Source organism: Protopterus annectens, chromosome 10.part0, assembly GCF_019279795.1.
Source record: "Protopterus annectens isolate FY-2018-M chromosome 10.part0, PAN1.0, whole genome shotgun sequence".
Taxonomy (NCBI): Eukaryota; Metazoa; Chordata; order Ceratodontiformes; family Protopteridae; genus Protopterus; species Protopterus annectens.
This window is the reverse complement of record NC_056744.1, coordinates 1,224,321,533-1,224,346,102: the sequence shown is the minus strand read 5'-3', so window position 1 is coordinate 1,224,346,102 and position 24,570 is coordinate 1,224,321,533. Positions and strand designations below refer to the sequence as shown.

Sequence of the window (24,570 nt, the reverse complement as noted above, 5' to 3'; positions counted from 1 at the left end):
TCACTGGCTGAGTGTTCCCTGGTTTGTTTCTTCTACTGACTTAGAGAGTATGACAGGTATGTTCAACCTGTTTGGATAGGTTGATTCTCTGGCTATGTCTGGAGATAGCTATTTCAAATGAGATATGGGTAGCTATCGGTAGGCATCATGGGATAAGGGGTAGCCTCAAGCCAGTAAACAGCTCTCTAGCTATAGAAGATGGCCGAGTCGGAGCCGCGGATTGGCCCCGATCCCAACCAGCAAGAAAGAAGGCAAGATGAAGATAACTAACATGGAACGTTGTGGTAGGTGCATAACTTCTTTTTCCCAGTTACCACTTTGTTCTCCATCATACGTCTAACATTTGCGGTCTACCTGAAAAATTACCTATGCAGACACTTCCAATCAAAGATCCTAAACCTTGTGGATTTAATTGCATACTTGGGAACCATTCATGCGTCTTCCCATTGTTTTCTTGTAAATTGCTTTTCCAGTCTCTTCCCAGACTAGAAAGCCTCATCTGATTGACTCTTATAGTTATCATACAATATTTTATATACTCTACTAATTATCCATTTTTAATAGATGCTTCTGGTATAGATTCAGTTAAAAACTCTACCTGAGCAGGTCATTCATTTAAAATCCCTCTATCCCTTTCTGTTTGTATGTATTCTGAGATCAAACCCTGGTAGGGGAGACCATCTTTAGCCTGCACTCCAAATGTCTTGGCCTCATTCCACTGTCATTACCTTTCCTGCTTGAGTTATTTGCTCCCAATATTTTGGTTCCTTTGCCAGGTTTCCTCAGTAAAATCCAGACCCCCTATGTGCCTATTTTCTGTACCCCCTACTAGCAGTCATCCCTATTGTCAAAATCTCCTTTTCCATTCTATACCTATTTTCTGTACCCCCTACTAGCAGTCATCTCTATTGGCAAAATCTCCTTTACCATTCTCGTATTGGCTTAGTTCTTAGAATACTTTCTGCCACTTTGAGTATAATATTCTGTATGGTTGTTATTCTCCTGAAGGACCTGCATCCAGAATCCCACTCTTTCTTTTTCTCTCATTTCCCCCTTGCTTCAACATCATCATCCCTTTCCACTTTAAATTATAATTTTCTGCTTTTGTAATGAAGAGCCTTAAATGTGTAGCTCTAAGATATCCCTTCAGAACAAGTAAACCTAAACCTCCTTGCTCTGTTGGAAGGATCACCTTATCCCAGTTAACTCTTGCTCTCTTTCCTTCCCAGTTAAATTCCTTCAGTTCTTTGTCCACAGTTTCTCCTTGTGCTGATAAACTTATTCCTGACCTATATACAAGACTAAATGGACTAAAAGCATTTTCACTCCTTGTATCTTGCTATCCATATCCATAAAATTAGTTTCCATTTTCTCAGTTTTGTATTCTCTTATAGCCTTAGCTGCCATAACAGAAGCCTTTGTAACCCATACTCCTAAATACTTCATCTTGTGTACCCCTAAATATCAGTATAGCTGAACCAATACGTGTGTGGGTGTATAACTTATGGCCATAGCATTTGTTTTATATTCATTAATTTTATATGTTGAAAAAGCTTGAAACTGTCTCAAAATGTTTCACAGCACTGAGATGTTCTATTCTGGATTTATCAAGTGCAAAATATCATCTGCAAATAAAGACAACTTTTCTTGATTACCATACCAATTATCTCCTTGTATTTCGGAGTCCCATACTTTGTCAATGGCTCTAAATATAAATCCAGTAAATGGGACACCCCTTCCAGGTTCCTGTGTTCAAACCCTGCTTATCTGAGAGGAAACCTCTCATTTTAATTCTTGCCTGCAATCCTTCATACATCCTTCTAATTAACTTTATTGTATCAGGGAATACAAATTTTGCCAATGCCCTACTCCTAAAATCCCTTCTTACTCTGTCATATGCTTTTTCTGCAACAGAACCCACCAACAACTGAGGTATTTTCTTAAATTCTGCTTCCCTCTGGATCATCATTGTTCTATTAATATTGTCAAAGGTTTGCCTCTCCTCCACAAAAATACACTTATTCATATTAATCAATTTTGGCAACACCTTTGTCATTCTTTTAGTTAGTACAGACATGCACTTAATTGTAGTTTAAAATTGAAATGGGTCTATATGAAGCTGGGGCTGAAGGGTCTTTACCTACCATCTTTAGGTAACGCAACCACCACAGCTTTCTTCCAAGATGTTGGTGCTTCCCTTCCTTTTAAAATGCTTTCCTCCCTCCTAATTTCCAGACTTCCATAGGTATACAATACGATGTAATGAATACTGCTACAGATAAATAGGACATGAGGGAGTTCCCAGCCATAGGTGACTTGACTGCCAGTATACAAAAGACTTTTATTACTGTAGGGTGTGTGGTATGTGGCGCACAGGCTGTGATCTGACATTGGCTGTAAAAGTGACGTACGCATGCACCATCCTGTGAACTGTTCTGCCACCAGATCCAAATGCCAGATTCCAACATACGGTCTGACTCAGATTTGTTTGCAATTCTTCAAATTTCCGGCAAGTCCCCATTGGGGAATTCTTGACTATTTTGCTACTGTCTTTGATTGAGGTTCCTGTCATCCAAGAGGGGCAAGTGCTAATCTGGAAGACAAATTCCACACAGATAGCCACCTCTAGTGCTTGTTCTGCTTAGGTCCAAACTACGACCACAAAAACTGCTCCATTTGCCAGGTGTGTGTGTGCCAAAGACCTTAAGGAGTAGATTATCCTCTCTAGCTACCTAGAGAATCGGAGCTTAAAGGTGCTAGCAGAAAGTGCTATGGAGGGATCCTCGGGGCCCGAGGGTGAGTCTATTTTGAAGCGGAAGGCCAAAAAGCACAAGCCTGAACTTTCTGCTGTGCCTCTGGATAACAGCATCTCTCTCAACAAGGAGGAGAGCCTGGAGGTGTGTCCAGTTCACAGTTCAGATCCACAGGCTGAGCCTGATGTCCAGCAGACCTTGAATCCAAGCAAAAGCATGTCCACAGAGGCTGAGCAGGTATCCATGTCAGATGTCTGAGGGGAACCATGGCTCGTCTTAATGGAAGGCCTTTGGGGGGATTCCTCAGATCCTTGTTAGGGAAGAGGTGGAATCCAATCCGATAGACTGTAGGCCTATGTCAGGACCTCCTACCCTACATAAGGTACACTTACATGCAGAAAAGAAACAGAAAACCAAACATTTGTCCTCACCAAAACAACCTGTTGGCAACTGGGAACAATTCGCTCAAGACCTTTTCAGTGCCCTTATGTCCCTTAGGCCTCCTTCAGGTTTTACAGCTCCCATTTCAGATGCCCTTCTGCAGACCCTTCTGTTATTTCTATGGCTTCTGACAAGCCATCCAGATTACTGCTCTCCTCTGCCCTCCTCCCATCAGATAAGGATAGCAGGAGCCTGGATAGACTAGGCAAAAAGTGTACACTTCTGCCATTCTAGCGCGGAGTCATAAATTACATGACCAAATTTGCTTTAGTGCTTATGTCCCAATTTCATAGATAATTGCATACTTACTGGACACAGAAAATAAAACCTTGGCTACTTCCTTGTTTGGTGCATCTCCTCAAGTAGCACAACACTCCATAAAATTCAGCTATGATGCTGCAGAAACTTGTATCAGAGCAGCTGCCTCTGGATAAGATTTTCTTGGCTAAGGCTCCAGCCCATACCGGAGGACAGGAAAACCAAACTTATTGGAAGCTCCTTGAGACAGCTCTGCTTTGTTTGGCCCTGCAGCTGCCAACTTCAAATCATTGCAGGAAAAGGGTAAGGAATTGCAAGAACTGAAACACATTTGTTTCCCCAGTACCCAAGTTGCAAAGTAATTAACCTGCAGAACCTGTGTTTGTGCATAGGCATTCAATTAACTCACAACCGAGAACAAAAAAAAGTGACAGGAGACCACAACAGCCTAGGGCTCTTTCCAGACAAACTGTCCCCTGACTGCCCCCCCCCCCCACCCGCATTTCACTTTCCCAGTGACTTCCCCTGTCCCTCCCAGCCTGGGAAAGCATAACCCAAGACTCCTGGGTCCTCTCCATTGTTCAAAAAGTGTACTTTATGGGATCGCCTAAACTCGTTCAGGGGCATCTCTCAACCTCCCAGGGAGCAACTACCTTTTTTTCCCCAAAGGACCATCGAGAGTGTTCTCAAAAAACATATAGGAAGATTTTATTTCAGTGTTCCTGGTGACAAGGAAGGGGAAGGTCCCTGGAGACCCATCCTCAATCCTGTCCCATCTGAATACCTTTCTACCACATGCTGACACTCCAGACTTTGTTCCCACTTATTCTGCCTCAAGCCTTTATGATTACCCTGGATATCAAAGATGCATATCTGCACATCCTCATCCATCCCAACTGCAGGAAGTTTTTATGCTTCTGAGTATCGTGGCATTTTCAGTTCTGTGCCTTGCCCTTTGAACTTTCTACTGCACCAAGGGTCTTCACCAAATGTCTAGCTCCTGTGATTGCCCAGTGCAGACTTCATGGCATACACTTTGTTTTTCCTTATCTGGATGACTTCCTCCTTCTAGTTACCTCCACAGAGTAGTTGGAATGAGATATCGCCCTTAACATCAATCTTCTGCAAAGTCTGGGGTTCACCGCAGACTTGAAGAAATTAGTTCTCCCCCCTTCACAGGATCAGATTTTCCTGGGGTGCAGGATGCAAACAGATCTTATGAAGGTCTCTCTACCCCCCACAAAAGGTACAAGACCACACCCTTTACTTCAGAAATCTTATGCTGGTTCACCACATTACATCCAGAATGTTCCTTATGGTCTTGGGTCTCATGCATCCATCTTTCCCATACTTTCCTTTGCCAAACTCCACCTGAGAAAATGGCAATGGTATCTAAAGTCAATTTGAATGCAGCACCAGCACCCCCTAGAATTCTTCATTCCTCTCATCCCTTGTCTGAAGAGAGAACTTCAGTGGTGAATACATTGTGTCACTCAACCTAGGGCTCCCCTTACACCCTGTTTCCCCATGTCAAGATATCCTCACAGAGGCCTCAGACGTAGGCTGGGGAGTAATCTTCTGGCAGCTGAAAGCACAAAAGGGTCTGGTCTCCCTTTCAACTGTAAGGGAGATGAGGGCACTGCTATTGGTCATGCAGACCTTCCATCTCCTCATCCAACCAGGACCTCTGAAGCTGTTACCAGAGGACTGTCCCTTGTCTGTGATTTGAACAGACTGGGAGGGACCAAATCTTGTCTATTATGCAGGCTAGCTCTTCAGACTTGATAGCTGGCAGTAGAATTCCAGGTGACCCTTCAGGCAGTGTGCATCCCATCTTCACAGAATTGCGTGGCAGATTACCAGAGCAGGTCCCACACACAATCCCACAAATGGATGCTTCAAAGGGATGTGTCTCTGGATATTGTCCACCAGTGTAGTATTCCTCAAACATACCTCTTTGCCTCCCCCCATGAACAAACAACTTCCACATTTTTATGCCAGAGAGCCTCATCCTATGGACTGGAAAGTGGACACCCTTCCTTTCTTTTGGAAGGGGATGTTTCTATATGTATTTCCTCCCCTTTTCCTCATTCCAAAAGTCCAGTCCACAATTCAGCAGAACAGACCAAAAATCTTACTGGTGACTCCCTTCTGGCCAAGACAGCACTGATTCCCTCTCCTCCTGCATTGAGCCAAGGGCAATCACCACAAGTTACTTCATAGAGTGAACCTTCTCACACAAGACAAAAGGGACTCTCATCCATCCACACTTGCCAACTCTCCAATTAACCCTGTGGCTGATAGGGTACCAATTCCTTTGACACCTGTTATCTGAGGATGGGCTTACAGTCCTGCAGGAGGCCATGAAACCAAATGCCAGAAAATCTTATTTAGCCAAATGGGAGAGATTTTCAATCTGATGTCTGAAACAATGTCAGGCCCCAGTCATCTTCTTTCGGCTGTTCCTGTTAGGGGTCACCACAGCGGATCATCTTTTTCCATTTCTTCCTGTCCTCTGCATCTTGCTTTGTCACACAAACCCACCTGCATGTCTTCTCTCGCCACATCCATAAGCCTCATCTTAGGGCTTCCTCTTTTCCTGTTACCTGGTAGCTTCATCCTTAGCATCTTTTTCCCAATATACTCAGCATCCCTCCTCAGCACATGTCCAAACCAACGTAATCTTGCCTCTCTGGATTTGTCTCCAAGCCTTCCAACCTGGACTGACCCTCTAATATACTTATTCCTAATCCTGTCCACCCTCGTCACACCCAGTGCAAATCTTAACATCTTTAACTCTGTCACATCCAGCTCTAACTCCTGCCTTTTTGTCAATGCCACTGTCTCCAACCCATATAACATAGCTGGTCTCACTACCCTCTTGCAGTCCTTCCCTTTCACTCTTACTGGTACTAGTCTGTCACAAATCACTCCTGGCACTCTTCTCCACCCAATCCATCCTGCCTGTACTCTCTTTTTCACCTCTCTTCCACACTCACCATTACTCTGAACTATTGATCCCAAGTGTTTAAACTCATCCACATTCGCCACCTCTACTCCTTGCATCCTCACCATTCCTCTATCCTCCTCCTCATTCTCACACATATATTCTGTCTTAGTCCTGCTGACTTCATTCCTCTTCTCTCTAGAGCATATCTCCATCTCTCCAGGGTCTCCCTCCACCTGTTCCCTACTCTCACTACAGATCACAATGTCATCTGCAAACATCATAGTCCACGGGGACTCCTGTCTGATCTCGTCTGTCAACCTGTCCATCACCATTGCAAATAAGGGCGGGCTCAGAGTTGATCCTTGATGTAATCCCACCTCCACCTTAAATGCATCAGTCACTCCCACCACAGACCTCACTGCTGTCACACTACCCTCATAATATCCTGTACCACTCTTACATAGGTTCATACTAGGCTATCTGCCCTGGGGCAATTATAAGCCTAGCCCGATTCTGTATGGCTTACGCCACCCCTTGATTTGAGTATACTGTGCCCTTTTTAAGGTTTAGTTTACTGTGCCTCTGTCTAAGTGACACGGGAGTAATCCCTGGGACAAACCTACGATCCCCCATCCACCCATCGAGATTCTTCTTGAAGAGATTGTGAGGTGCTCTGCCTCACATGAACTGGAATTCTATTCTAGAGCGAAGGGAGCCTCTGAGTTATGAACCTGTCCCTCCAGCAAGTTCTATTTATTTCTGTGCTGAGGTTCAAGTCCCTCGAGCGTGTGGCTCTAAGGGATGTAGATTTACTGAGGTGGAGCATGTCCATTAATTCTGGATTTGACATAGCTTTGTATGTCAGGCATAGATTGCCTCGAAGTAGGCGGTATGCAACTGAGTAGAGCTGGAGTTGTTTTAACCGAGCAGCATATGGCATCTGTTTGAGACCCTTGATCCTCTTGGTGAGATACTTTTGGGGTCTTTCTAATTGCTGCAGGTGTTGGGTAAGGTACATCCCAAAAGGGGCATTGTATTCTATGATGGGCCTGATGAGGGATGAATAAAGGGGCAGGATTACCTCTCTTGATCTAGATGTGAAAACCTTCGTGATGAGGTGGGCTATGTAGAAGGTCTTTCTAACCACTTTGGCAATGTGGTTTTCAAAGGAGAGATTGCTATCAACTTGGGTCCCCAGGTCCCTAATAACTTTCTCTGTACTTAATGGGTTTCTGCCTATGTGGTAATTTGTGGGCACATTGTTTTTGCCAAAAGGTATGACTATACATTTTTTGGCATTTAGCTTTAAACCATGGCGCTGGCACCAGTTATCTGTCTCTGTGAGACCTTTTTGAAGGATGTTTGTGTCAGTTGGAGAGTCGATTATGGCGCCCAGTTTGCAGTCGTCTGCGAACTTGGTGAGCCATAGTCCTCCCACGTTTGCCTGTACCTCGGAAAAGTATATACCGAACAAGAGTGGTCCCAGGACAGAACCCTGTGGGATGCCACTTGTGACCGGTTTCGAGTCCTGACATGGCTCCAGCAACTCACTCTGTGGGTTCTGTCTTTGAGCCAGTTTGCGACCCATCTTGTGACATAGGGGTTTATATTTAAGCTGGATAGCTTATCTATGATGCCCGAGTGGGGTATTGTGTCAAATGCCTTTGCAAGGTCCAGATAGGCTGTGTGGACTACCTTCCCTACATCTATGGCTTTGGTGAATGTTTCGAAGAAGTCAACCAGGTTCAAAATTCAGGATCTGCCCTTGACAAAGCCGAATTGGGTAGGATCTAGTGTCTGTAGGTCCCCAATGTCTTTGTTTATGAGCTCCATGATGATCCTCTCCATAGCCTTGCAGACTAAGCTAGTCAGGCTTATGGGGCGATAGTTTCCAGGGTCCGTAGAGGCTCCACCTTTGTGGAGTGGGACCACTGTTGCTGTACACCATTCTGTGGGCACATATCCTGTAGTGAGGCTGAAATTGTATAGCTGTTTTATTTGAGGGATTAGTTCCTCTTGGAGTTCATCTAGGATGCAACCTGGGACGCCATCTGGTCTCATGGAAGCAGTGTTTTTTGCTTTGGAGAGGGCAGTCTTCACCTGAGCATCAGAGATGTTTGGGAGGTAGCCCTCTGCCGGGATAGATACTTGCTCTTTTGGTGTGGGGGGGGGGGAGGAGAAGTTCGCACTGAACCTGTCTGCCAGGAAATTGGCGATGTCTGTGGGTTCAGTGTATTTTTTGTCATTTAGAATCAACTCAGAACAAGTCTGGGAGTTGCATCCCAGGTTCCTAACATAACTGAAAAAAGCCTTATGATTGTCTTTAGTGTCCTGTGCAATTTTTCTCTCGAAGCTGGCCTTGGAGGATTTTAAGAGGGATCGTAATTTTTTGCTAGCACTGATCAGAGATGCCTTCCCTATTAGGGATTTTGCTCTATCATGTAGTAGCTTCCTCCTTCTGTTGTACAGTTTATTAATGGCAGGGGTCCACCAGACTGGACGCCTGCCTTTGGATGATTGGGTCTTGGTTTTGTTTGGGATAGCATGATCCATGCATTCCTGGAGATATCCGTAGAATGCGTTTATATAGGATTCTGCAGTTTGGGCCATAGTTTCCACTGGCTCAGGGGCCTTGAAGGATTCCACTTCAGTTTTGAGAAGTTCGCTTTTGAGAAGTTTTTCACTGTGGTTTTCTGGGATGGGGGTGGGATCGGGATGTGGACATCCAGTGAAATTAATTTATGGTCTGATCTTACCAATGAGGGATATACTTCTGGTGTGGAGCATAGAGTCCCCATGTTGGTAATGATCAGGTCTAGTGTGTTGTCCCCTCTTGTGGGAGTGGTGACTAGTTGTTCCATAGCATTTGAGTTTATAATTTCCAGGAACCTTTGGGCTAAGGTGCTGGGGCTTGAGTAGTGCTCCCAGTCAGTGTTTGGGTAGTTGAAGTCGCCCAATATAATGGTGTTCGGACAGATCTTCATGTTCTCTAATGTTTTCAGGAAAGCCGAGTGGGATTCCTGACTTTGAGAGGGTGGTCTGTAGGATGCTATAAACTGAAAAGCAGTCTTGCCCACTGTTAGTTGCACATGGATGGTCTCCGATACTTCGTGAAATGCCACTAACCTGGAGGTGTGGATATCCTTGATAAATATGGAAACTCCCCCTCCTTTTGTGGTTCGGTCCAGGTTTTGGGGCCGAAAAGCATGATATGAGGTATAGCCTGGTAGTGCTGGGGTGCTCTCTGGAGCCTTGAACCAGGTTTCTGTCACTGCACAGATATCGATGTTCTCCATACTGAGGAGAGCTTAGAGTGCATGCATCTTGAGGTTAAGACTTCTGTCGTTAAGCAGCATTACCCTTAGTTTCTTGTTCCTCGTGCTGTCTATGGGGGTGGGTTTGACTTTTGAGCCTTGGCTAAAAAAGGCACTATGGGGGTGGCAAGAGCCTTTGCCAATATCCGAAAGCCCAGTGGTGACAGGTGCAAGCCGTCCCTAGCGAAGCAACGTGGCTTGTCGAGCATGTCATCCCAGGCTGACAGACACTGGATCCCCTTTGAATGACACCAAAATTTTAGCCAATTGTTAAAATCGATCATTTTGTCTTTGTACTGTGGCATCATTCTAGGTGAGGGTAAGATGCCTCTTAAGTTCTGGGTCATACCAGCCTGGGCTACATGATCAGAGAGCTCCTCTGTCTCTCTTCATGTAGTCCAGGGAGGTACGTCTTAGGTCATTCACACCAGCATGTACAATGACTGAGTCATATTTGTATTTGCTTTGGAGTGACCTGAGTGCTTGCGTTATGTGGCGGATCCTCTTCTCTTTATTCAGCCTGGTGGGCGGGACGTCGGTGTGTCTGACAATAGTCACCTATGAGTATCAGGTGTGTTGTTCAGCCTTAAGGGCTGTGGATGCTTGGCGCACTGACTTTGTGGGCTATGTGTTGTGCGTGTTTTGTTTTGAGGTAGCGTTTGCTTGGATGTCTGCTTTGGAGGTCTCTGTTGCTTAGGTAGATTTTTATTTAGAGCTTCCGAGTATGTTTTTGTGTATTTATGTGTTTGGTTCGCTGATGTGGTGGGACTCTGATACTGGAATTGTGTTGTGTGAGGTTACCTTCTCCCCCTGACTGGTTACACCAGTTTTGAGATGAGAGAGCTCAGCCTCCAGTTTGGCTAAGTAGTTGCATCTCTCATATATATTTGAACCTGTTTGGAGGAGGAGAGGGTTGTCCGTGTACATGAGACAGTTGTAACATTGCCTCAAAATTCCCAGATTCACCAGCTGGACTGGCGAGGAAACCATTGACTGACCTTTGGGCATGCTAAAGTAATATAGGGAAACTGAATTTAAGACAGACCAATAGAGGACAGGGTAATCGTAGAGAGTATAAGAGTAAGTAGTGCTTATGGTTTAATAGTGCTAACTTGTAGGATTACTTAATTGGACCAGTGAAGGGCCTTAGAATGAGAATATGTTGTTTAAATTGAGAGAGAGAGCAGTTCTAAGGGAAAAAGTGAAGAGCAGACTTTGTGGAGCCAGGAATAGTTTAAACCCAATTAGGTGGCGCTGCCCACTGTTGCGCTATGCACAAAAACACATAAAACCGGCAAAGAGGGTTTTAAGAGAGGAAGATGAAGGAGTTTGGAATTGACCCAAAATGGCCAATAAAACTACAGTTTCAACTCAGTAACAACTCCCACAGGGGCAGACAGGCTGCTCAATGTTTTTCACTGCCACTGATCAACAGAGAGACTTCCCTTTAGCCCAAGCAAAAAATGGCCTCCAAGAAACTTACCAACAGTTCAAGAACAGCAAGCTTGTAACTGAACTTTTTTAAATCTCAGAAAAGTGGGGAAAAAGCAAGATTTTTGTTTTTTTCTGACACTCCCGAATTCCTCATACAATACCACGACTCTTCTCTAGGCACCCTGTCATATGCTTTCTCTAAGTCTACAAAAACACAATGCAACTCCTTCTGACCTTCTCTGTACTTCTCCATCAACACTCTCAGAGCAAACATCGCATCTCTAGTGCTCTTTCCCGGCATGAAACCATACTGCTGATCACGTCCCTTCTTAACCTAGCTTCTGCTACTCTTTCCCATAACTTCATGCTGTGACTGATCAATTTAATCCCTCTATAGTTACTACAGTTCTGCACATCACCCTTATTCTTAAAAATCGGTACCAAAACACTTTTCCTCCATTCCTCAGGCATCCTCTCACTTTCCAAGATTTCATTAAACAATCTGGTTAGAAACTCCACTGCCATTTCACCTAAACCTCCATGCTTCCACAGGTATGTCATCTGGACCAACAGCCTTTCCATTCTTCATCCTTTTCATAGCTACCCAGCCACTGGGGATGCACAAACCAGTGCATTTCTTTGTGCCAGTCCCAAGCCCGGATAAATGGGGAGGATTGCGTCAGGAAGGACATCAGACGTAAAACTTTGCCAAAACATTCATGCAGACAGCAGTAAAATCAGGCCCCAGTGACCGTGGGATTTCCCTGGTTTTATCTTTGTTTGAATTGTTCAGCGTTGGCTTGGCTTACTCTTCAGTGAAAGCTCATATGTCAACCATATCTGCCTGGCTGCCTCCTTAACACCCTGTAGTTAGCAGATTTGAGGCTAAAGAATTTCTTAAAGGTGTCCTACACATTTTACCTCCCAGTAAACCTATTCCACCTCCCTGGGACCTTAACTTTGTTTTAGAAAAGCTGAGTCTCCCACCCTTCAAGACAATTTCTTACCATCCCAGGACTCTGTCTCAGGTTGTGTCCAAGCAGACTATTTCCTTCTGCTTTTCCAACACTATTACCTTTTGCTACATTCACCATAGTAAGACTTTGTCTTCCCCTGTTAGGGCTCACTCCACCATAGAACTATTGCCTCATCTGGGGGCCTTTCAAGGGATCGGATACTAATTCAATTCTTGAAGCAGCTATATGTGAACCTCCGTCCATATCGTGACCAAACAGTACAAACTAGACTGAATCTCTAAGTCTGGAGCAGGGTTTGCCAGAGCCATACTGCATATGTTCCTGGAAAACTCCTCTGCTGTACCTTCCCCCTTACTTCATGAGCTTTGGTATTCTCCATCATGTAATGGATACTGCAGCAAATGAATAGGACATAGAACAGTTGTGTAAAATCTTACCATAACGATAGATGTCCTTCTCTTCACTGTTGCAGTATTTCTATCCCTTCTTACCCTACTTCCTTAGGCTGGCATTCCTCCTGAGGCAGGCACTTCTTCTTAGGATGGTGCGTGCATACATCACTTTTTTGGCAGATGTCCTGTCATAGCCCGCCGTACTGTTCACCCTACAGTAATAAAAGTCTTTTGTATACTGACCAGCGTTGAGTCACATCTGGTGGGGAACTCTCTCATATAGTGAATATAGTGAACAGTGAAGAGAAGGACATGTATCATTATGGTAAAATTTTGCACAACTGTTCTTTCCTGAAGATTGATAGTGCATCACTGTTTTTATCTGATCACATCCTATTTTAACAGTTAGATGTTGAGCCTTGTCGGCCTCTAACCTTGGCTTTATGAAGTCTTCCATTTGTACTGTGTCTTGATTTCCACGTTTATATGCTTTATACACATTTTCATAAAATTTCTATTGCATCTTTAGAAGCTCTACAGAATCTCTAGTTATTTTTCTTTATAGGTTCGCTAAGTTTAGCAACAACTCTTTCAATGTTCTATTACTTAAGTCATTGTGCTAAACATTTTTGTGCTCTAGAGTTATCAAAAAAAAGCTTGACTGCATTCTTTCTAAACTCATGCATATAATCCAGATACTACCTTATTGTCTCTTTAGCACTCTGCATTTGTTGTTCCTCTTGTTCTCTGACATTCCCCTTATTCTACAGTATTTAACCTTCGTCAGCCCCTCTAAATAATTTCTGTTACCTCTTAACCATATCTGTTTCTCTTTTATTACAACCCTATTTTTAAACTCCATTTTCATTTTATTCCAGTCGCTAACTATACCTTCTGAAGATACTTCTGTCTTCCTAATAACTGTTGATGAATTTAAGGCGTGGGTAGTAGAAATTACTCTCTCTAATGTGTAGGTGGGAAAGCATCAGTGTCTTATTTTTACTTCATTACCCTCCTTTTTTTGTTTTTATTGGTGCATGATCAGAAATAGTTATTGGATGTTTCGAACATTTCAATTAAATGCACATGGTCCTGTGAAATACAATTTTTATCTAGTCTAGCCCAGTTATTGTACCTTGGGAAATAATACTTTAACTCCTCAGTTCATACTACTGAACTTGCATCTTCCGTAACAAATATTTTCATAAATTTCTTCAGAAATCTACCCTGTTTTGTTATATTGTCCCTTCTAAGTCTTCTGATACATCTTCACTATTGCTAAAAAAATTCCAGTCCCCACATGTAAAATATTCCCTGCTGAAAACTGATTTCTCCCAAAGTTCCATAATAGTAGTTTTCTGTGGAATATAAATACATGCCATTGTAATCCTCCTTCCTTACTAATAGTCTCTTACTACCACAAATCTACAATTTTTCTTTTCCTCATCTGTCACTGTTGTTGCCCATCTAGCAATTAGTATAATTATTCCCATTGTCCTCTATCCCTGGTATTCTGCTGAATATCCATTCTGAAATGCTGTTTTTGGAAAGAAATGAGGATGTGAATTTGATAAATGTCTCTCTTACAGCATTGCTATTTGCACTCTGCATTTCTAAATATAATTTAATTCTCTCACATTTTTAGCTATACCTGTAAGGCCATTTACATTCCAGGATAATATGGACAGCATAGCCATTATGATTAAAAAAAAAAAACTATTCCCACCGATTATACATGACAGTTTTTTAATGTGTATTTGCACCTTTTGTGTTACATGCATATACTAATGTTTGGCAGGCTGATCTTTTGTATAGATTTTTTTTCTCATGCCCATTTGAACCCACGTTATATTTTGTCTTTTTACTATAATGAAATCCTTCAAAATACTAGGTAAAAGAACATCCCCATCCTCTAACTTTGAACAATCGTACAGAACTATGTACTTATTCAAAACATGAAGTTTAACCCTCTAGATGGGAACAATTGGCCCAAATTGACAGCTGCACCTACAGGCATTATTTCACCTAAAATTAAGCTTTTCCATGTTAAAGCGCATGCTACATCCTGTGCTCTCACTTACACTGATTGGTGTCTGTTCTTGTCTTGCATCTCTTCCCCTCCCAGATATGAAGAACAGCTTTTATGCTTTCGGAACACACTAACTTTAGCTCTAAGAAAAAGTGCATTGGCTATCTAAAACTAAATTGTACACTTTTTTCGTTTAATTGCATTAAAGTATTAAGGCTGCTTGGGAGATTATTACCTCTTATTCACTTCCCATAATTTCAGACGTAACTTTATCAGTGAACTGCTTGCCATTATACCTTTAAATTTTTGCATTTCCCTCAGTAAGGAATATGTAGAATCCTCAAGATTAACTGCTTGCAGTTGCAGACAGCTTGTCTCCATGGAAATGTACTCAGCATTGAGTCTTTATAGATTTCACTCAGAAAAAAGAATACACAGCTGCCCTCATCTGCAAGCATCTCGACTTCACTGAACATTTGCCAGTGGAAAAGAAATAAGCTAATATATTTGTAGCTGTAAGAAGCTTGGCGTTTTCTCGGCTTTCATTTTCTTATTTTTAAAGCCTACATTCTTACAAAATGCCTGTTTTACAGCTTATGCCAGAGATGGTAATCTAGACCTTCACCCTTGTAAAATAAAAAGACAAAATATCCCAATTTTACATGTAATATAATCCGTGCACGTTTACCCATACCCCCACCTCCACCCCTGAGGCCCAAAATTACAGCATATGAACATTTATATATTTATTTAAATTTCTTGACCGGGAGTGTCCGACTGGACGTAGGTCCATTTTCAGTGTAGGCCCGGGGAGAAAAGCTCCACAGTAAAATAAACAGACAGTAGTTACATTGGATTACATAGTGATTAACAATTTAACATAGCAATTACTTGCAACATATTTACAGATGAAGAACATAGTACATCAGTAGACAACTAGAATCTTTATCTGTGAAGTACATAACAGACATTAACAAATGTTACAATGAGAAGTTCCTGCTGTAAATAAGTACTAGGCTTATGAGCATCTGAGCTTGCTATAATCAAGGTAGTTAGTGGAGTGGAAAGAAAGGTAGTGGTTGGTTGGGGTGGATGATATTAGAGTGGGAGTTGCAAGGGTATAGCCAGCATGGTTTTAGGTGCGCTTTTAGTAACATTAAACTTCCTTTTGTCCAGCCTTTTTCCTTGTGGCTTGTATTGTCAGGCTCTGGATTGCATTGCATAAGTGGAAATTCCTTAAGATTCCAAGAGCAAGGATAAGTTATTTCTTACACTTATTTCACTGAACTGCACTTCTGAAACACTTATAATTGTGCTATACAGTTGATCTACTACATTTTGCACTGCTATAAAGCTTTTTTTATTGTTTCACTGCATTTATGTACTGTTTTATACTGTTTTAACATTACTTAACCGTTAACTGCTTTTTCATATGAGAGTTGTATTTTCTGTTTCTGCTCTCTGTCAGAGCTTTTCTCTGCATTTTTGTCTGTCTACAGTTAAAAGCATTCTCGAGTCTGCTCCTTGATCTGTTTAAAACTTTCATTTAGTGGCTACAGCTAGGAACTGTAATTTTTCCAACCCACCCTCCCTAGTGTTGTGTGTTCTTATACTTGGTGGCTTTGCAGTTGCCCGCCCATTCTGTATATTTGATCTGTAACGCTCCTCCCAGTCTAGTGTCATTAGTTTACTCAATCTAATAGAGAACATTTGTGAAGGCCAACCCACTCAGATTCTTAACGTTGAATTGACTTCTGTTCCAGCTTTCTCCATTTCCACTTTACTGGAAAAAAAAATTCTAAGCTTGCTTCCCCCCTTTCCTGTGGCAGGTCAGATACGGATTTGCTGTGTCCAGGACTATTTGTGAGCTCCTAAGCCCCCCCCTCCCCCACACACACACACACACACTTTAACTGGGGTTAAACTATTCCTGGTGCCATAAAGTTTGTTCTTCAAAATTTCCCTTGCAACTAGTCAGCTTTTTAGTTTTAGCACTCATCTGTTTCTTTGATCGCAGCACTTGTTCAGAACTCATTGTAAGCACTAAATAAGTTACAAATTACTACAGCATTCAACTTTCCTCACTTGTCTAGAGGAAAACAAGTTTTTAGTACTTGATAAATAAGCACCTATTCAGGCATGTCTAAAGGTCAGCTCCCAGTGTTTTCTCCTGTCTACCTGATGAATCTGGGCATCTTGGGACAATGCAGCAGTTGCCTCATGTACACAGACAACCCTCTCCTCCTACCACCCAACACTATGACCTGTGAGAGGTGCACTTATATAGCCAAACTGGAAGCAAAGCTCTCTTCACCAAAGACTGGCCTAGACAGTCAGGAGGAGAAGGTAAACACTTGCACCGCACCACACTCATCACATAGACCACCAAAACACACACAGAAGCACAAAACACACACCTACATTTGCGGAGGCTCTCCGTACAAATCTGCCCAAACAGTGACCTCCAAAGCAGAAATGCAAGCAACCTCCACCCCCCCAACACAACCCAGATGACATAGCCCACATACTCAGTGTGCCACTCAACTGCAGCCCATAAGGCATAACGTACCCAACACTCTAGTCATAGGTGACTATATAGTCAGGCACACTGATGCTCCACTCACCAGGCTAAACAAGGAAAAAGTTACTGTCAGCTGCCTGTCAGGTGCCAGGATCCGCCACATAACGCACACACTCAGGTAACTCCACAAGAAGTACAAATATGACTCTGTCATTGTCCATGTTGGTGTGAATGACCTGAGACATACTTCCCTGGACAACATGAAAAGAGATATGGAGGAGCTCTCTGATCTTGTACCCCGGGCCGGTATGACCCTAGCCCTAAGTAGCATCTTGCCATCACCCAGAACGACACCACAGTACAGGGACAAAAATGATTGACTTTAACAATTGGCGGTGTTATTCTAAGGGAATCCAGTATCTTGTCTGCTTGGGATGACATGATCGGCAGACCACGCTGCTTTGCCAGAGATGGCCTGCACCTGTCGCCCTTGGGATTCCGGATACTGGCAAAGGCTCTTGCCACCGCTCTAGTGCCTTATTTAGGCAAGGTTCAAATGACAGATTCACCACCGTAACAGGTACAAGCAAGCAAAATCTGAGGGTAATGCTACTCAATGCTAGAAGTCTAAACCTCAAAATGCACTCACTCGAAGCACTCCTTAAAATGGAGAACATTGACATCTGTGCAGTGGCAGAGACCTGGTTCAAAGCTCCAGAGAGCACCCCTGCATTACCAGGCTATAATTCATACCACACCTTTTGGCCACCAAACCCAGATCGAAACACTAAAGGTGGAGGCGTGTCTGTATTCATTAAGGATATCCACACCTCCAAGCTAGTGGCTCAGCATAATGCATCCGAGATTATCCAAGTTCAACTAACTCTGGGCAAAACCGCAATCCAGATTGTAGCTTGCTACAGACCTCCCACCATGCTCCAGGATTCCCACTCCTCTTTTCTTGATTACACTGGAACATATTAAGGTACAACCCAACACTCTAATAATGGGTGATTTCAACTATCAACTACCCTACCATTAACTGGGAAAACTACTCGTGTACCAACTCTTTTTGCTCAACGTTTTCTGGAAATCAATTCCAACACCTTGGATCAACTTATCCACACCTCCACCAGGGGCAGCAATATCCTAGACCTGGTCATCACCAACATAGGTGACCAGTGTTCCACACCAGAGGTCAGCTCCTCGTTGGTCAGATCCGACCACACGCTAATCTCCCTAGACATCCACATCCCTCTCCCACCCCCTATTAGGAAAACAACCGTAAAACATTTCTCCAAAGCCAAACTCAAGCTTCTTAAGACAGAAGTGGCAAACTTCATGACACCCATGCAGATGGACAATAGAGGGTACGACTGCTGAATCCTACACAAATGCACTTTATAAGCACTTACACGAGTGCATGGATCGTGCTATCCCTAAAAAAACCAAGATGCTATCCTCCAAAAAAAAGTAGCTAATCTGGTGGTCTTCTGCCATAAACAAACTCTACAACAGAAGAAAGAAACTGTTGCAGAAAAGAGTAAAATCCCACAATTGGAGGAACTCCCCTGGTCAGCCTCAGTAAGAAGCTGAGATTCCCTCATAAAATCCTCCAAAGCTAGTTATGAAAACAAAATTGCCACTTGCCACTGATTCTAAAGACAACCACAAAGCATTCTATAGCTATGTCAAAAATCTCAATGGCAACACTCAGATCTGCTCTGAGTTACAGCACAATGACACTAAATGTACAGAACCAACTAATATTGCCAACATCCTGGCAGATAGGTTCAGTGCTAACTTTACCCCTTTCTCACCCCCTAAAGGGGCCCATCTTTATACTGGAAGAATGCAAAGTTCCTGTAATCACGGCTGCATAGGTAAAAAACCTCACTCTCCAAAGCCAAGAACACAGGATCCATGGGACCTGCAACATCCCAGACTGCCTTCTACATGAACTACAGAATGAACTGGCACCCCACTTAAGTACCATGTTCATTCATAGCCTCACCTCAGGCTTTGTGCCTATTGAATGGTGCACCGCAACAGTTATCCCACTCCACAAAGGGGGGGCCATAACAGACCCCGGGAACTACCGCCCCATTAGCCTAACTAGCCTTGTCTGCAAGGCCATGGAACTTATCATGGAACTCCTAAACAAAGACATTGGAGATCTCCAAACTCTGGACCCCACACAGTTTGGGTTTGTAAAAGGCAGATCATGTCTCCTAAACCTGATGGACTTCTTTGAAGTAGTTACCAAAGCCATAGATGAGGGTAAGGTGGTTCCCACAGCCTATCTAGATCTCGCCAAGGCATTCAACACCATCCCCCACTCTGGAATTATAGATAAACTCACTAAACTAGGTATAAATCCCTATGTCACAAGATGGGTTGCCAACTGGCTTACTGACAGAACTCACACTGTGAAAATAGCAAACTCCAAATCAGACTTCAGACAAGTGGAGTATCACAGGGTTCAGTCCTGGGTCCTCTCCTGTTTGATATCTACTTTGAAGCACAGGCTAACACAGAAGGTCATTGGCTGACTAAATTCACAGATGACTGCAAACTGGGAGCCATAATCAAAACTCCTAACGATGTGGACATCCTACAAAAGGGCCTCACTGAGACGGATGCCTGGTGTCAGACATGGTCTCAAGCTCAGTGCCAAAAAGTGCATTGTTATCCCCTTTGGTAAAAACTCTGTACCCATGAACTACCACATAGGCGGTAGTCTACTTAACACCGAAGGTGTGATAAGAGACCTTGGGACACAGGTGGACAGTAGTCTCTCCTTTGATAGTCACATCGCCACAGTGGTCAGGAAATCCTTCTACGTGGCACACCTAATCACAAAAGGTTTCTCATCCAGAAAAAAAGAGGTCATTGTTCCCCTCTACTAATCACTCATTAGACCCATTATAGAGTACAACGCCCCTTTTGGTATGTACCTCACAAGACATTTACAACAACTGGAAAGGCCGCAGAAATACCTCACAAAGAGGATTACTGGCCTCAAACAGATGCCTTACGCAGACAGTCTCAAAAAATTCTAGCTTTAGTCTGTCGCATATCGCCTACTCCGAGGCAATTTCTGCCTAACATACAAAGCTATGTCAAACCCAGAGCTGTTGAACAGGCTCCACTTAAAGAAATACCAATCCCTCCAAGCTACACGCTCTAGGGACCTAAACCTTGTCACCACAATAAACAGAACATGCTGGAGGGATAGATTCCTGTCCCAGAGACTTCCCATACTCTGGAACAGACTACCTATGTCAAACAGAGCTCCTCATTAGCACTCTTCAAGAAAAATCTTGATTATTTGATGGTTAATAGGAAATTCACCCCGGGGATCACTTCTGTGGTTCTGTTTGACAGGGACACAGGAAAATAATTTTCTTGGGTGGCGAAAGCCGGGGGTACCTTTTTGGCTAGGCTTGTATAGGCCCTAGGGCCAGTAGTCTAGTACCTACCTATGAACCTATTAAATTGTAAATACCATATTTCTTACTACAAGAAAGGGCTTGTTTACTTTGTCATCTTTAATGCATACAACAGTCCCTGAAAAGACTCCCTCCCAACACACACACTTAAAATACCCCGGACTACACAAAACTGTTTTGCTGTACATAACATGCAGTTTATATCATGGAATATTTTATACAAATACTAATGAGAACAAAAATTGTTTTACTTCTTTTTAGTGTCCTCCTAAATATCAATGATATAAAGTTGGGTATATAAATTACTGTTCCCCCACAAGTTTAACAAAGTCAACAAAAGTTCAGTGTTTGTCAGCTGCTTTTTCTTGCAAAACCATATTTCACATATGTGATTGGATGCTTTATAGTCTTACTTTTTTCAATAATTTCAGAGTTGCTAGTCTTTCTGTTCATCTCCGTCTCCCAACACCGAAGTCTGGTTCAAATCCAAAGTACTGCTGCTTCTTCTAGTCCACTCCTGTGGGTTTTTTTCTGTCTCGCAAGCATTTTCCTTTGGAACAATGGAAAAGGTTTCATTGACAGTCTCCCTATGAACCTTAACATTAGCAGAATGAGAGTTCCAGTCTGCTTGCTGACTCGCTTTTTATTGGATAAACTTAATTTCCTCCTTAGCCTGTTCTGCTTCAAAAATGACTTAGTCCTGCAGGAAAAAAACACTTTGAAGACAGCTGGATACAGCAGCTTGAATGACACACACTTCTTGACATTCCCTGAGTGCTGGGATAAATTTGCATGTCTTCTGCGTGGTAAGCAGTGAATAATCATTTTCTACAAGCACTCTGCTGTCCCCATTTTTTAATACTTTGTCCTTCTGCCACAGCTTTGTCAGGATCAATTCTTTCTGCTGATATGATTGCATTTTACTAATATAGGTCTTGGCTGCTTTCTCATGGCCAGGTTTGGAGTATGCACTTGATGTGCCCCTTCAGTTAATACATTTTGCTGTGGAACACCAGTTCAGTGACTTGTTTGTGCTTTCATAAAATTAATACGGTCTGTTCCTTTCAGTTTCTCTGGTGCAGCAGAAAATCTAAGGTTTTCTCTGTGCACTCTGTCCAACTCTATTTTTTAAGCAGTTCTTGAAAAATCTCTTAATCAGCCAGCATTTTGTTCATGTCAACCTCTGATTTTTGCAGTTTTTCATCTGAGTAGCTAGTTAAAGCTTCCTCTGTTTTTTTTTCCAGCCTTTCATTGTATTTTAATCACCTCTGTGTGCGTTCGATTGGTATTTTCCTCCAAGGTATAAGAAGCCATTAATGAACAACTGCAGAATCTTTCCAGGGCTGTTTTTTGTTCACCTTTCTGTTTGATTTGTTTTCATGTTTTCCAAATGTCTTCTTTGCTGGCATTCAGGCAGTGTATTTCCTAGCCAGTAACTGAATTTTACCAGAAACACACTTTCAATGGCACTCATTTTCTCAGTTTCTGTTTTCACACTAGGAGACCTGAAGTTATGCTGTTGGTCACTGCAGCCATCTTGGAAGCTTTTAAAATGATGCCTCTTACTGCCCCTTTCAGATGGGCTTACCTTGCTCTAAGCTTGAGTAATGTAGAAAGCAGCTGAGATGAGTGCAGCAAGTGACAGGATGCTGTAAACCTACATGCAGTGATCCAGAACCAGCATGGTTTCCTCACAGTATAATGAAGACTAAGCTAATAGTTAAGAAAATTTACCTGAACACCTTTGGATGTATGATAGTGGTTAGTGGTTTGTTTTAAAAAACTTGTTGGTTCTCAGTTTGGCACCATAGTTGGAGAGTGCTTATATACTGCCAAATGGTCACACTAGTCTACAGTAGCTGTCTGAACAGCTAGTATGTTGATGTAGTCGCAGTTTATACTTGTTGTGCCAGCACTGACTTGACTTTAACAGCATGCAGCTTCTGCAGACATTGCTGTGATGGTAACAAACTCTTCAAGTCAGAGGTGCATGAGTTTGTAATGCATGCTTGGCTTGTACTTTGATATTAGTAGAGTTCAAATATGATCGCTTTAAGAAATTCTGTAGAAGTTTGCTGCACCTTAGTGTGTATGCCACTGCATGTTTGACTTTGCTTGTGCATAGAGAAGTTGTATTTTTTACTAGCAATTTACATATGTTAATTATTAAAGGTGTGAAATTTAACATGCACTTGTAGAAGATGAATAAAAATGACATGATATATGCAGCTGTAGTATTATCGCAGTAAGAGCAATGGTTAACCGTATGTGAATATAATCATATTTTAATACCTTTGTTCACAGAGTCCAGGTTGTGCCTGCAGGACTGACTATTTGGTAATACATTTGATTTAATGGACATGTATTATTTGATGCACCAACAACTATAGAAACAGGATGCCAAAGCTACAGACAGTAGTTTGGGGGCATATTATGGTCAACACATACAGCAACACTAAAAAGCAACTGTTTATGTGAGGAGCAAATCATCCTTGCAGATATTCGTTCACTGTTTTAATGCTGTGCTTTTTCTTCTGCAATCTGTTCTCTGATACTTCTAGATGTTATCAGTCTCTGTCTTATTACATCATGGATATATTTTTCCTTTAGTATATTAAATGACAGCAGTGAGGATGAAGATGAGGACTTTTCACCTGATTCCTGCAGCAGCGAGGAGGAAGATGAGGAACAAGAGGAGGATGCTGCAAGGAGTAAAATAGATCAGAAGAAAAAGTCTCATCAGGGGCATGTCCCCTCAACTCCAAAGTCTTCACAGAAGTCTTCTGTTTCTATCACACCAAACAGAATGGTCAGTCACTTTCTACAAAGCAACATGATAAAGTATTTTATGATGAATGTTTTTAGAATGACCTTGAAATGTATAGTGCAAATTCCGGATGCTCATTGATCAGAGGGAAGTTTTTTGCATGTTTTTAAAAGGAATCTTCAGTTGCTCATATCTGCTGAGGCAGAGAAGCATGTTATAGAGACTGACCCAGGTTTTGTTGTGTTGCAGCCACTTACTTCTAGGTACTCCTAAGCCAAACCACTCTGTTTATGCCATTGTTTACACTGTTTTTTTCCTTGATATATTGTCTAGATACAGTTCTTGCCCAGCAGAAAAGTGGTCATATGCATTGTTTAAAGAATGTGCATCTAGCCATCAGTGGAGCAATTATTTCCTCAAACTATACGAGACCCCTGTCCATCCCCCCGCCCCACAATGTTGTATTCACTTTGTTCTTGGATTGGCAAAAGGTCCTCCAAAGTTAGGAAACTGCAGGCAAGAAATGACTTATGTGGAAGGTTTGGTGATCTGTTCAGGTAATACAACTAGTAGACCTACCTTGATTATTTGAGTTTATTTTTGAAAGATCTCTGGGTGTAAAGTTAACTAAAATGATAGCCTTGAATATATGTATTTTTTGCATGGTTTTGCCCCCATGTGGCTAGAAACCATAAATTCTACCCTTGATCAATCTTTGTGTCATTCAGGTAGCAGTAAGGATGCTTTGTGCTTTTGCCCATGTCCTGGTAGTAAGAATAATTTTCATATGTGGCCTAAGCCCCCCCCCCCGATGATTGTGTGTGCACCTGCATCACAGCTAGGGCCTCTACATTCCTATGTCATGCATGCATGCTCCCACGACATGTCCAAAGGACTGCTATCGCTGGACCTCCTTGGGAGGCTACACCACCGACTTCTCTACATCAGTTTCCTGCATCACGACGAGACTTCCTTGTCCATCTTTGTGTTTTCATTAGAATAGAGGCATAGCTGGCCTTAGGCATAGCCCAACTAGGTGGCCGCCTAGAGCGCCGCTGTAGCAGGGGCGCTTTTCCAGTAAACTGGATGATGTAACTAGACCAGGATGGGGGCACCAGGTGGTGTGGGAGGGGTGCTGTTGAACCCTTTTGCCTAGGGCACCACTTGACCTAAGGCCAACCCTGAATAGAGGAACAAGGTGTGTGGGAGCTACTGTCCCTCTTTCCCAAGAATGGGTTTCCTTGTTCCTCCTTGCCATTGTTGACAAAAAAACCCTTGCTGC

General features: G+C 42.7%; 1 protein-coding gene across 1 annotated transcript in view; it reads left to right on the top strand.

Moving 5' to 3' along the window:
* ORC1 (origin recognition complex subunit 1) overlaps positions 1–24,570 on the top strand; it is a 967,334-nt gene that overhangs the window by 270,494 nt on the left and 672,270 nt on the right. Inside the window, exon 7 of the mRNA XM_044086852.1 lies at positions 23,132–23,330. Within this exon, the coding sequence (XP_043942787.1) occupies positions 23,132–23,330 (199 nt within the window). The remainder of the gene's footprint in view (positions 1–23,131; positions 23,331–24,570) is intronic.